General features: G+C 32.7%; 1 protein-coding gene across 1 annotated transcript; it reads right to left on the reverse strand.

The window, feature by feature from the left end:
* Nucleotides 1-3795: 3795 nt before the first annotated feature.
* LOC120123162 (protein NUCLEAR FUSION DEFECTIVE 4-like) lies at nt 3796-8325 on the reverse strand. Its single transcript, XM_039142115.1, has 3 exons — nt 7879-8325; nt 6831-7684; nt 3796-4408 (listed from the first exon to the last, which is right to left on the reverse strand). The coding sequence occupies exons 1-3, from the start codon at nt 8206-8208 to the stop codon at nt 3928-3930; spliced, it is 1665 nt and encodes a 554-aa protein (XP_038998046.1). The 5' UTR covers nt 8209-8325; the 3' UTR covers nt 3796-3927.
* Nucleotides 8326-13576: the final 5251 nt, after the last annotated feature.

The raw sequence follows: 13576 nt of genomic DNA on the forward strand, positions 1-13576 counted from the left end.
TCACATTTGTTACATGTTTTATCAAATTGAAACTAGATTTGTCAAATTTCAACTTGTTATATTGTTATGTATCAATACATGTGTGTAAGGTATCAATACTTCGTACGCACTTTGATTGCAATTCTCTTAAATTACTAAAGTATCGATACTTTTATACATATTCTTATAAAGGTATCGATACATGTCTACTTTTAACCGGTTTTCATAACTTTCTTATATATTATATATATATCGCTACTTTTGTGCACGGTATCGATATGTACCGAAAAGTAAATTTTGCCAGTTGCCAATATTTCTTCATATTTTCTACCTACAACATTATTATTAGTCAACATTTCCGGTAACGCTTAACCGACTTTGTTAAGTATCTTATTAAATTTCGATCACGCCGTTTTTTAGCCGTATATTAGTCTGTCTTTCCTGAGACAACCCCCATTAACATAAAAAGATAGATAAATTACATTAAACTTAAAATAAGAGGATTTAGAATCGAAACAAATAAAATACCTAGATTAAATATATAATAAATTACAAGGACTAAATGTATCACATAAAATGCAAAAATATTAAACATGTAATAAGACCACAAAGCCATTCAAGTATTAAACTAAGAAGGACATTGACCAAAAATATACAAAGTGAAATTAGAAAGGGCTTACCCCATAATAGAGCATATTCCCACATGCAATAAACATGAAGGGTAAAAATGCAACAAATCATAAATTGACAGTGAAGATTAGGAATTTGACCAAAGCATGTTAATATGTAAACAATGATTAAAATATAAATATATAAAATTAAAGATTCAAAATAAAAAAATAAACTTATGATTAAGTGACTGAAATAAAAGGTTGCACTCCTAGGAGAACTAAATGTGCTATTAACCCACTTCATTTCAGGATTAAAACAAAAGGTTACAAGAATCAAGGGATATATATATAGAAAAATTTAAAACCCTAGCCCCATTTTTTATACCCAACTATTTTTAAGAGAGAGGAAATCCTCTCCATTTCCCATCGTCGGGGAAGACGACCATTGCTCGTTGGTGGCAGCTCTTGGCATCCGAAGAGAGAATCGAATAGCCCAAAATTTTCCTATTTTCTTTCTTAACCCAATCCGAACCCCTTTTGTCCTAAATCTCAACCTAGGAGTGTAGATCTACAATAATACCTTTCGAAAGTTTTGAACTTCGGTGACTTTAGGATTTCGACGAGCGTCGATCCCGGTAAGGTTTCTTCTCCTATTTTTTTCTTCCTCTTTTTCGAGTTGCTTCTCTTCTCCTCCCGTTCTTTCTTTTTTCGGATGATTCCCCCTTTTAATAGTGATGGTGTGGCTATGGTGACAAGCGCACGATGATGGTTGGGTGGATTTGATTTCATTTTCATTAGATTCGTTTTTGATTGATTTGATTTCTTGCTCTGGAACAGGGGTGCCGACAGTGGGATTTAGTGATGGCAACGGCGCGGGTGGCGGCGGATGTAGTAGAAGCTATGGTTAGGTTAGGTTTTGGTGAAATCCAATTTGGGCCGGGTTATGTTGGGCTTGCTTGTTTCTTGGGTTGTATTTGGGTCTGGAAATAAAAATATAATAAAAATATATTATTAATTATTTAATATATATATATATATATATATATATAATATAATATAATATAATATAATAATAAAAAATAAAATAAAACATCAACCCGGATAAAAACGGGTGTCGATAATATTAATGTATATATTAATCTATCTATCGCTACCCATAAATCAAAAGATATTAAATATCTAAAAATATTCGATCTTAAATTATCTTGTATTATACCAACTGCATAATGATTAAATTAAACTCAATTGATTATAAACGAGTCTTTTAAATTGATTATTCGTTTGAATTTTATTATAATATTATAAAATAATATTATTTGATGATTGAATTTATTTAATAAAATTAAATACATTTTTATGTGAATTTATCCAATGGTAAAAGCTTAAGACTTTGCATAGCATACAAACTGACAAACAGGAGATGCTATCAGCTAAAAAAAATAAAACAAATGAGATGCCTTCAAATTGGAGAATTGGAAGAACATCCTAATAATTCAAATCAAACAATTCATACAATGTTCTTCCAGAATCACCTATCACAATATAAAATGGCGAACAACCGTAAGACGCCGTTGAGGATGTTTCCGATATCCGACGGTGAATTATCTTGGTTCTAATTGCCAGCAATGCATATCCAAAAGGAGAAATATAGGGAAAAAAAAAAAAAGATCTTCACATGGCGTTCATTGACCTTGAGAAGACATATGATAGCGTTCCACGCGATCTGATTTGGAAGACCTTGGAAACGAGACGGATCCAACTGCTTATATCCGGGCGATTCGTGATATGTACTATAGATCTACTACTTACGTCAGGACTACAGTTGGCAACACTGAGGTATTCCCGGTGGAAATCAGACTGCACCAGGGGTCGGCTCTTAGCCCTTACATCTTCGCCTTGATTATGGACGACATATTTTGTGCGACACCAGACGGTGTTCCATGGTGTATGCTTTTCGCTGACGACATTGTCCTAGTTTCTGAAACAAAAACTGAGTTGAATAGGAGACTGGCTACCTGGAAGAGTGCTTTGGAAGAAAAATGTCTAAGGATCAATATTGAAAAGACAGAGTATTTATGTTCAAACTTCAGTGGGAACCAAAACGATGAAGATGTAGAAGTATGCATAGAAGGACACGTTCTCCCCTCAAAGGATTGTTTCAAGTACCTAGTGTCTATGATACATAAAGATGGGGGTGTAGATGATGACGTTACACACCGTATAAAGGTGGGATGGCTAAAGTGGAGGGCTGCTACTGGAGTTTGGTGTGATAAGAAGGTGCCTCTAAAACTTAAGGGAAAATTTTATAGAATGGCAATAAGACCAGCGCTGCTATATGGATCAAAATGTTGGGCAATCAAGAAGGATCACGTAAGGAGGATGGAAGTCGTAGAAATGAGAATGCTTAGATGGGCATGTGGTAGGACTCTGTGGGACATGACACCAAACTCTACTATTAGGATGTCCTTGGGGGGTGGTGCATGTATCCGAAAAATTGAGGGAGAAAAGACTACAGTGGTTTGGACATGTCCTTAGGCGACAACCGTCGGATGCGGTCAGGAGGGTAGAGTCGTTACAGTCGACGGTGCCAGAAGGAGAGGACGACCAAGGTAGAAGTGGGAAGACTGCTTGAGATCTGATTTGAACGATTTAGCCCTTACCGAGGACACGACTTTTGATAGGAAAGTATGGAGACTTAAGACCAGGGTAGCCGAGTAGTGCGAGTCACAACCATAAGGTGTAACATTCTCTGTCTTATTTTTAATGTCTTTATAGTAATTTCCATGACTTCTACTTTATATACGTTTCTGTCATTGGAATTTATGAAGGCTTAGAACTAGGGTAGCGTATTAGTGTTGCCTTAGTTTATGTGTTAACCCATTTGACTTTATTCCGTCTCGTAGCTTGCTATCGTTGACTACTGTGTATCCTTCTCTTCAGGTTACCTCTTTTTAAATTTAGCCGGGTCTTACGTCTTCTGTATATATGCAGATATATTTTACGCAGTGATTTATTTGCAGTGATTACTTCCCATTAGAGATGCGCATATGAAGAGTGCATATGAAGACTATTCAACTATGTATTTATTTATTTATTTATACATGCATTGCATTTTATCTTTATTTTTAATTTTCTGACTGTCAGAGGTCTTCCATGGAAGCTGCTCTCAACCTGGCGTTGGGGCAGTCTACTACCCTACCTCTCCCTTATCCCATTGCATATGGGAATAGGGTTTTGTTGTTGTTGTTGCATATCCAAAACATATCATATTATTGAATACAATTGCTGATAAGATAAAAGTTCAGCAATCGTGCAACTTACTCTTTTGCTGCATTGTTTACCGTTGGCCATTTGACGTGGTCAATGATTTCTTCGATTTCTGGCTGGTGAATATCTTGGTGTAAACGTTCTTAGTTCTTATTGCCAGCAAAACATCCAGGCCGAATCCGATAACCGAGACTATAGCCATTACGATGAACACCAGCCTATAACAATGTGCTCCCACACAGGTATTCCCACCTCCTGGTGTCGGAATTGCTTGCGCGTCGTATAGGTAACCGGCGAGCAGGCCTGAGAAGAGGAAAGAACCAATGGGAAGGTTGAGGATTAAGATATTGTAGAGCAAACCGAAATATTTGAGACCGAATAATTCCGAGGCGATAGGGACCGACACGGCTAGACGGACTCCGTAACAGATACCGACAACGATTGAACCAATGTAAAGGGAACCGGGCATTGCCAATGCCATTAGAAAGAACCCAACTGCCATCAGGATCTGAGATGCTGCGTTCCAAACATGCCTAGGTGTTCCAGCTCTCCTGCAGGTAGTTCAAAGCTCAGGTTGTTTTTCTTTTTTAATAATCAATAAAATGTATGACAAATTATTGCATATCCATTATAACTAGAATCTTAAACAATCCGAATCCGAAATGATCCGACATTATAATAAAACAAATAAAAAAAAAAGCTGAAATGGCCAAAAGTGAAAGATGTCAATGGCTGGACAAGAGCCATGCTGTGAGCTCATCACCATCATCTACATTATGCATTACCATACAAGTCCATAATAAGATACGTAACGTTTGAGTGCAATGCATATTATTTGAACTAGGATGAGAATGTTTATAATCAGGGATAAATGCAAGATTTTATATTATAAGTGAACTTCTAAAATTTTAAAAAGGAATAAATTATAAAATTATAAGAGAGACAAGCATACAATCATAGAAAATATATAATTTTTTAAATATATTTGGTGTACCTACGAAGTTTATATCTTCGAGTATATAATCTTGAATACCAATTTTAGACATAAATATTTCAAGATAAATGAAAATTGTGATAATGAATAAAACACCACATAAAATTTCAACCAAGTAAATTGATGGAATTAATAGGGCCAACTAACATCAACCCATCCATTGAGCTAAACTTGTCAACATCAAAATAATAAATATCAGTCATTGTCGGTCCAATGCTGCATATAAAACCAAAGAATCATTTAAACAAATTTGAATTCTCATCAATTCAAGATTTAATTCAAAATAAATTAACCGATCAACCCATTCATCTAATTAAATCAAAGTAAAATCAATCCAACTTTAAATCCGAATTTTGCTAACCATAGATTTTTTAGCAATTTAATATGGTAAAAAATAAATAAATAAAAGGAGTGTGGTCCTCCTGTAGCATGTGCATTTAAGCAAGATTGACAACACATAAAGCTTAGTGGTTACGGTCATGGCAATTGGCATGCACGCACGGCTCTGAAACGTAACCATTAATTTAAGCGTGTCACACCAAAATAACAGATTCAGCAGCTTTAAAGTTCATTACATAAAGAACACGATAGAATTGATCATTTCGTGTAAACTTATTGAAGAAAAACAACAAACATATATTTTTTTTAAAATGTATTTGAAGTATATTATTTATTTAAATATTTAAAATATTTTCTATTGAAATAAATATAAAAAGTGTTTACGTTTTCTTAGGTAGATAGTTAAATTAATTTTTACTTAAAGTAAGTATTTAGAGTATATCAATCTTTTCATTTAAATATCTCAGTATTCTTTTAAATTTTTAAAGTAAAAATAAATATTTAAATTATATTTTCTTTCGCTTTAAGCGCTTAAAACTATTTTTTGTCAAACTAGGTACTTATATTATTATATTTAATTATTTTAAGTCTTAATATTTTTTTAGTTAAAAAATTATTTTTTACCTAAGATGTTGACACGTCATACAAAATTAAATATTTATTTTGACCAAAAAATACTTTAGGTGTTAAAATAAAAAAGGATATAATTTAGGGACTTATTTTGACCAAAACAATAGCTAAGGTACATAAAGGGATTACATATAATAGTTTAAGTACCTAATTTGAAAAGCATATATTAAGATACCTAAAGCAAAAAACTAACATAATTTAAATATTTTTAATTAATTTCACGTGTCATTTTAGATACTTAAATAAAAAATAATATATATTCGGAATCTACTATAACAAAAAAAATATTTTAATTATTTATATAAAAATAATATTTTAACTATCTATTTTAGTAAAAGAATCCTTAAATAATTACATAAAAAATTCTTAAATTATTTTTTTTAAAAACCCTTTCGTTCCGGTCATGACACGTGACTTTCCAAACTATTTCTTATATACAAAAATACCAAATAAACTAATATTGTAAGGTATTATTTGAGAAATTATTTTATTTATTTTTTCATCGCCTCATTATGATCCCGCAACTAGTAAAATTTGGTCACATCATTTTTTTCATGTCACTAAACTATTTATAATTGATTTTTTTAAGTAATCACTCAATTTTATATTTCCACGGAAAAAAGTAAAGATTTATCAATAAACAATGACATGAAAGAAAGAAATGAAATAGATAAGTTTCATTGATAGATAATATAACTAATGAGATTCATATAATAATTTCTGGTATTATTCGGACAAAACTTTAAAGTGACTAGAGTGTTAATTGACGGTTGATTTTTTTTTCTTTGAGGGAAATTATATATGAAAATTTTAAAAATATCAATAATAATTTGAGAATAATTAATATATTTTCTAAATCCGTGGCTAATTTCAATTTTAATGGCTAACAATGGTATAAATAAATGAACAGATCTAATATGAATATGAGTGGAAGATTCTGATGCCATAAAATTGGTGTAAATATGAAAAAATTTGGATTATGCAGAATAAGGTAAAGAAATGGAGCTTACTTGAGAAAATACTCCGAAACCGAACCCGAAATGATCCGACCGAAGAAACCCCAGATACTGATGAACGACACGAAAATGGAAACATTTGCGTGGCCAAGGGCCAAACCGATCTGCGCCATGTTGTTTATCACCGCCATACCGGTCCCCACCCCACACAAAAACGACACGAAAAGAAGCCAAAAGTCCCACGTTTGCATCATCTCGACTACCGTGTGTTCTTCTCCGATCACCGGCCTAATCTTTTCCACCGCCGTCACCGCTTCCCCAGCCGCCACAACCGGTTGTTCCTCTTCAGTGACCTCCCTTTTCTCCGCCGTTGTTGTGTTAGCTTCTTGTTCCAGCAACGGTTCCTGTTGCTCCATGTCGGGTTCGAACCCGACCAAGCGCCAACTCTTTATAAAAGAATAAACCGGAACCGCCAACGGACTAGCTAGTAAAATAAGAAGAATGATAGCAAAAACGAGTGACACAACTTGATTGGTCGAGCCGATGAGGTCGTACGTTAAAAGATAAACAGCAATCACGACGGCAACTTCGTTGAATATCGTAAAGTATCGATCTTCTTCATTTTCCGTAGCGACGGGAGCAGATTGGCGGATTTCACGGAGAAAGAAGACGGCGGTAAGGCAAACGGCGAAAGGGATGACAGCAAGCAAGACGAGGATTTTGGAGGGATCTTTGTCAAAAAGGGCGGTGCTGAGGTCTGTGAAAATGGCGGTGCTGAGGCCGACGTACCCTTTTAAGATGCCGGAAACCGGGCCACGGTTGCGACGGAAGTTGCGCATGCAAGTCACTAACACCGCCGTGTTCATCCATGTGCTGCTGTTGCCACCCATGCACATGAATATACACATCTGTAGAAACGAATTCGAAAGAACAAAAAATAAAAATTATGCGGAAAATCAAATAGATTTTAAACAGTGAACACGACCCATTTTGTAGGGACTAGGATCTCAATAGTGAAACAACAATTTTTTAATGGAAGTGGTGAGGCACACAGTTGCAACACAAGTATTCGATCAAATGCTCAACAGAACAGTTCTTCTACCTGCCAATAAGGAAGTGGTTGAATTTTCCGGCTGACGACTAGCCATTGAATACCGTAACCGACCAACCCTTCAATGGAGCCAATAAGGAGAATTACGGAGGTCGGCAAACGATCGGAGGCGAGGCCGGAAATGAGACCAAAAGCTTTACCGACATCTTTAGCCACGGACAAATTGTTGAGCTGAAGCTGAGTAAGGTTCATAATCGTCTTGATAGCATCAGAGTAGTTGGAAAATGTATAGTTATTGCCTGCAATGGCTTGGACCCATACTGCAGAAACAAAGCCTAGCCATTTCCAGGCACTAAAAGTGTAAGCTTCACGATGCCCCATTAACACTTTAGATTAAAGCTTTGCTAAACAAAAAGGAAAAAAGATGTTGAGAATAATTTGAACGGAGGGCTTGAGGGTGGAATTTTGAGGAATTTACAACTAATCTGTAGCGATTTGGGTGTTGAATTTGAGACTGTGGGTGGGTATTTAAAGTGCTAACAACGTTGGTTTAAACACTTCGATTGTTGAATAGCTGCATTGGCTCACAATGTTGACGTTTATGGTTCCGATTGTTTTTTTCTTTGCAAGTTGTCAAATTGCGATCTTTGTATTGATGATCGGGGGATGCTTTCGGATTGGGTCCGGTTTTCACACCGTACTGTTTTTTTTTTATTAGTTAGACTATAAAATAAATGAAATAATGAGTCAAAAACATTTAAAGAAATTGTACTGATTTTATGTAAAAAGAAATAACGCTCATGATAAGTGTCAAAGGTGTATTTTAAAAAGATGTATTAAATTTGTACAAACTCATATTAGTGCTACAATTAAAAACATTTTAAGATATTAAATCCCGAGTGTTAAAAAAACAACAATTGTCTCACTGTCTAACACATGCTTAAGGCATATTCTTAACATGTTAAAATCAATAAGTTTAATCAAGAGATTTTTAAATCTCACATCGTTTATGTATAAAAATTTTTAAACGAAAGTATAATCTTTTAAGTATGTATATTTTAAATAATTGAAGATACAATTATCTATATGTATGTTCTTTTTACTGTCCGATTGACTTATTTTAGTTTTTTTTTTGTCATATAATATTTTTGTAATTTTAGTGATAGATTAAATAAAGAGATAATAATTACAAATTAATTGTACTTCTATATATTGATAATGATAAAAGAAAACCTGGCCTGATGAATTATATTTTATAAGATCATAATATTTTAGAAAGAGATTCAATTAAACCGGATTCAAATTTAGTAATTTAATATTATATTCAAATGGATCTATAAATTTTTTCATATATTTTGTTTTTTATGATTATTTTTATTTTTCATGACATGATATGTTTTGATTAATTAAAATATTTCTGTTTTACATAAAAATATTAATACAAAAGGTAAAATAAATAATATAAAGACTAATTGAAAATGATTGTTTAAAGAATAAAATGAAAATTAAACCATAATACAAGGAATAATGTTATATTAAACCTTCTAAAAGAAGTACAGGGGATTACATAAATTGCAGAAGTATACGGAGAAGAAGAAAACAAATTTGTGATGAAACGATAAGAATGATATGATAGGCGCACTGTTAAAAGTGGGGACACTTATATGACTTATAAGCGCATCTACTTCTTTTTTTATTGATTTACAACTCATTTAAATGATCTTTTTTAAAATTCTGAATTGAGTACATGTATGTGTAAGATTGATGTGTGTAAGATTGATATGGGAGGTGAATAGTTAAGAAAAATTATAAATATATATTATTTTATAATTATTTTAGGCTATTAAAAAAGACGTTAATATAAAATTATTGAAGCACACTTTTTAGGGTAAAATACATTTTATATCACTCAATTATTCTTTTTTTAATTTATTTATGATATGTAAAAGGGTATTATATGTTTAAAGATAACTCTTAACCTTTCAATATTAAATGTTTATACTTTTAGGGTGTGTTTGATTCACGGAATATAAGATTATCAGTAGGAATATGATTACTTGCGGGAGTAAGATTACTAGGAATGTTATATTTTGTATTTGGTTCTTTTAGTATGAATATAAGATTACAGTATTTGGTTAAAGAAATAAAAGATTATTGAAATGTATATTTTACCAAACTGTCCTTATCATATATTTGTTTTTAACAAGTTGAATTCTACTATAATTTTACTATAATTAATTTATATATTTTCTTTAAAAATTTGAAATTTATAAAATTTATAAAAAAAATTTACAAAATTGAAAAGATAAATAGGTTCAATGAAAGGGTAAAATTTTATTTTAACCCCTGAATTTCATATAAAACTCTAATTATAAACTTTTTTGTAAATCTAAAATAGTTAAAGGATAAATTTGTAATTTAACCTTCGTAGAATTTTTTATATTCAACGACATAATAATGATATTTTTGAAAAAAATAAAATCTTAAGGGTATTTTAGTCCAAAACGCCGGTAATCCAACAATACCTAAGGAAAGAAGGGTAATCACATTCCCGATAATATACCCTCAAAATACCACTGTTGGGAATAAAAGATTACCGGGAGCTGAGAATGTTTGCCAACTAAACGGGAGAATGACATTTCATTCCCCTGATAATATGAGATGACTTGAACCAAATACGCCCTTAGTATTTTTAATGTTTAAATCAGAATCTTCAAAGAATACTAATAATTATTTTATTATAGATGTGACTTGAACTCCTATTCATTGTGCACTCTTATAGGCTAGATCATGACTGGGAGGTTTATATTTCTCGTAGCTTGCGTGAGAAAACTAGGGCTGCCAATTATGTGGCTGAACTTAGCAGAGGAAATCCAATGGGAGTAGTGATAATGGAGAATCTGGTACAATAATTGTTGCAAATGGACGTGTATCACTTTATGCATAGCCTACCTTGGTTTACCCTTTATTCATTCTTTATATATGTATAAGAACTATCATTCGAATATAAAGTTGATCCACGACTAATATAACCTATTTGATACTTCAAACATCAACAAAACCTGAAAGAGAGTATCCTCTAAATGCACAATGAAAATAAATTCTATAGGACATATTTTGTCAATTCCACTGCCTCATGTATCACACAAAACTATAAATGCAGTGAGCGCTCCTATTGATAAAACTCAACTCCATGTAAACACACTGAGGGCGATTTTAAGTAACATGGTAGTAATATAACATCTTTTGAGATTAACACGTTAATTTGACAGAATTTTTAAATATATTAAATTAAGTTTATTTAATTATTTTAGATTATGATTATATTGATAGTATATATAATTTTTACGAATTAAAACTATTATCATATCAGGATATGTTAAACGTTTTTTCAATTTTAATGTAAAGTTATCAACTTGCAATAGTTTTTCAACTGAATGATTAAATTGTAACTTTTAAAAAAATATATGTTTGTAATCAAGTTAATAATAGTCACATGGGATGTATTTTTCCTTTTTTATTATCTATTTTTCTCGTTGTCTAAATTTTTTTTATTCATCCATGTAATTTTTTTTATTCATCCATATATCTAACATTAAAAACGTTATTATTTTATGTGACTCAACAGTGAGTGTTAAAAAATTTCGTTAAGTTACATGTGTGAAGTCTGGTGAGACACATACTTGATCCTTGGCATATGTATATGATTCTTAAGGAATGATATGTGGTCCTTCGGGATATATATGTATTCTTTTGAACATGTGTGAAGTCTGGTGAGACACATACTTGATCCCTAGTATATGTATATGATTCTTAAGGAATGATATGTGGTCCTTATGGACATTATTATATGGCACTACGGTGCAATTCTACGCGGCACTACGGTGCAATTCTACGCGGCACTAAGGTGCAATTCTATGTGGCACTTCGGTGCATTTATATGAGCTGTGGTGACAGCATTAATGCACAATCTCCATAAACTCACATATCTATAGTTCTCACATATATACATGGGCTAATCAAGAGATATAAACAAATATATGTTAGTGGTATGATAAATGTTATAGAAATGATATGATGTTGTGTGTGTATAGTGTTTGATTGAAAAGGTTAAGCATAAAAGTATGTGATTACATGATAAACTGTTAATGATGAGTTATGTGTATGTATGTATTTACTGTAATTAATCTGATATGATTTTATATGATACGAAGAAAGCATGTAATTTGGTATAACATGATAGAACAGAACATGCATGTATTGGTATATGTTATAAAGTGCATTATAAGTTTTTATGCCTCACTAAGTTTTCGACTTAGCGTGTGATTGTTTCACACGTAGGGTACATAAGCAAGAAGAGAAGAGAAGAAGAGTAAGACAGGTCAGCACCTCCCTTACAAAATTTCAGATCAGAAAATAGAGGATTTAAATGTTTTTGGTTATTTTGAGTATAGTTGGCATGCACTAATTGGTTGAATTAAATATGCTCTGATTGATTTTGGAAATTGTGGTCAGTTTATGTAACTAAACCTCTTTTACTTTAATGAAATGTTTTAAAAATTCTTTGAATTTTATCAAGAGTCAAAGTTTGAAAAGTCAATGTGACACCTCAGACTCGTATCCGGGTTGGGTACGGGTTGGGGTGTTACAAATATTACAACAAATGAAATTCTTTAGAATTCCCAAAGTTAGAGAATAAAGAAAACAAATAGAAGAGAGAACTTGTTTTGGGATGATTTCTAATGAAATACTTAGGCCTATTTATAGTTGAGTTTTAAGGACTAAACTTATAAATAACCTAATATTTTATGGACCAAAGATGAAATTCCCATATGCACAAGTTGGCCACCTACCAAAGAATTTTCCAATGTGTACAAATTAGCCACCAACCAAAGATGTCAACTTTTCCAACTTTCAACTTTGCCAACTTTCAATTTTGCCAACTTTCTACTTTGCCAACTTTCAAGTCAAACATAACAAATCTCCACCTTGGCTTGAAATTACCAAGCCTACTCAATTTCTTCAACTCCCCAAATTCCATGAAGCTCTTTTAATGTAATGCCTTTAATTGCGCTCACAAGTGCCATACACCCGAAGGTGCTCAAACTTTCAAGATGTTAATCAAGTTCAAACAATGATTAAACTTGATTACTGTTACCACCTTGGTCATCATATCTTCAGGATTTTATGATGTCATAATTTTCTGAAGTAGAATCTTTTCTTCTTCAAAGATCTCCCGCACAAAGTGATACCTCACGTCGATATGCTTAGTCCTTGAATGGTAGACTTGATTTTTCGCTAAGTGAATAGCGCTCTGACTGTCACAATAGATACTAATGTGACTTTGAACAACTCCCAAGTCTTCCATCAACTCGTTAAGCCAAATTGCTTCCTTCATAGCCTCAGAAACTGCCATGTATTCTGTCTCTGTAGTAGACAAAGCCACTGTAGATTGCAAAGTAGACTTCCAACTTACTGGGGCTTTAGCAAGAGTAAACAAATACCCAGTAGTTGATCGACGCTTATCCAAATCACCAACATAGTCGGAATCAACATATCTAACCACACACTGACCAAGTGCTTCATCCTGTTCAAAAACTAAACCAACATCCACGGTTTGTTGGAGATACCATAGAATCCATTTCACAGCTTGCCAATGTCCTTTTCCAGGATCATGCATGTACCTACTCAGAACTCAAACTGCTTGTGAAATGTCAGGACGCGTATTCACCATTACATACATCAAGCT

This window comes from Hibiscus syriacus, unplaced genomic scaffold (assembly GCF_006381635.1).
Source record: "Hibiscus syriacus cultivar Baekdansim isolate YM2019G1 unplaced genomic scaffold, ASM638163v2 tig00110391_pilon, whole genome shotgun sequence".
Lineage (NCBI taxonomy): Eukaryota > Viridiplantae > Streptophyta > Magnoliopsida > Malvales > Malvaceae > Hibiscus > Hibiscus syriacus.

Bases quoted from the DNA above. Each gene is read 5' to 3' on its own strand.
- LOC120123162 (XM_039142115.1), bottom strand. From the start codon at position 8,208: ATGGGGCATCGTGAAGCTTACACTTTTAGTGCCTGGAAATGGCTAGGC. The intron at 7,685-7,878 runs GTAGAAGAACTG...TCGTTTCTACAG, and splicing joins AACCACTTCCTTATTGGCAG to ATGTGTATATTCATGTGCAT. The intron at 4,409-6,830 runs GTAAGCTCCATT...AACTACCTGCAG, and splicing joins GTTTCGGAGTATTTTCTCAA to GAGAGCTGGAACACCTAGGC.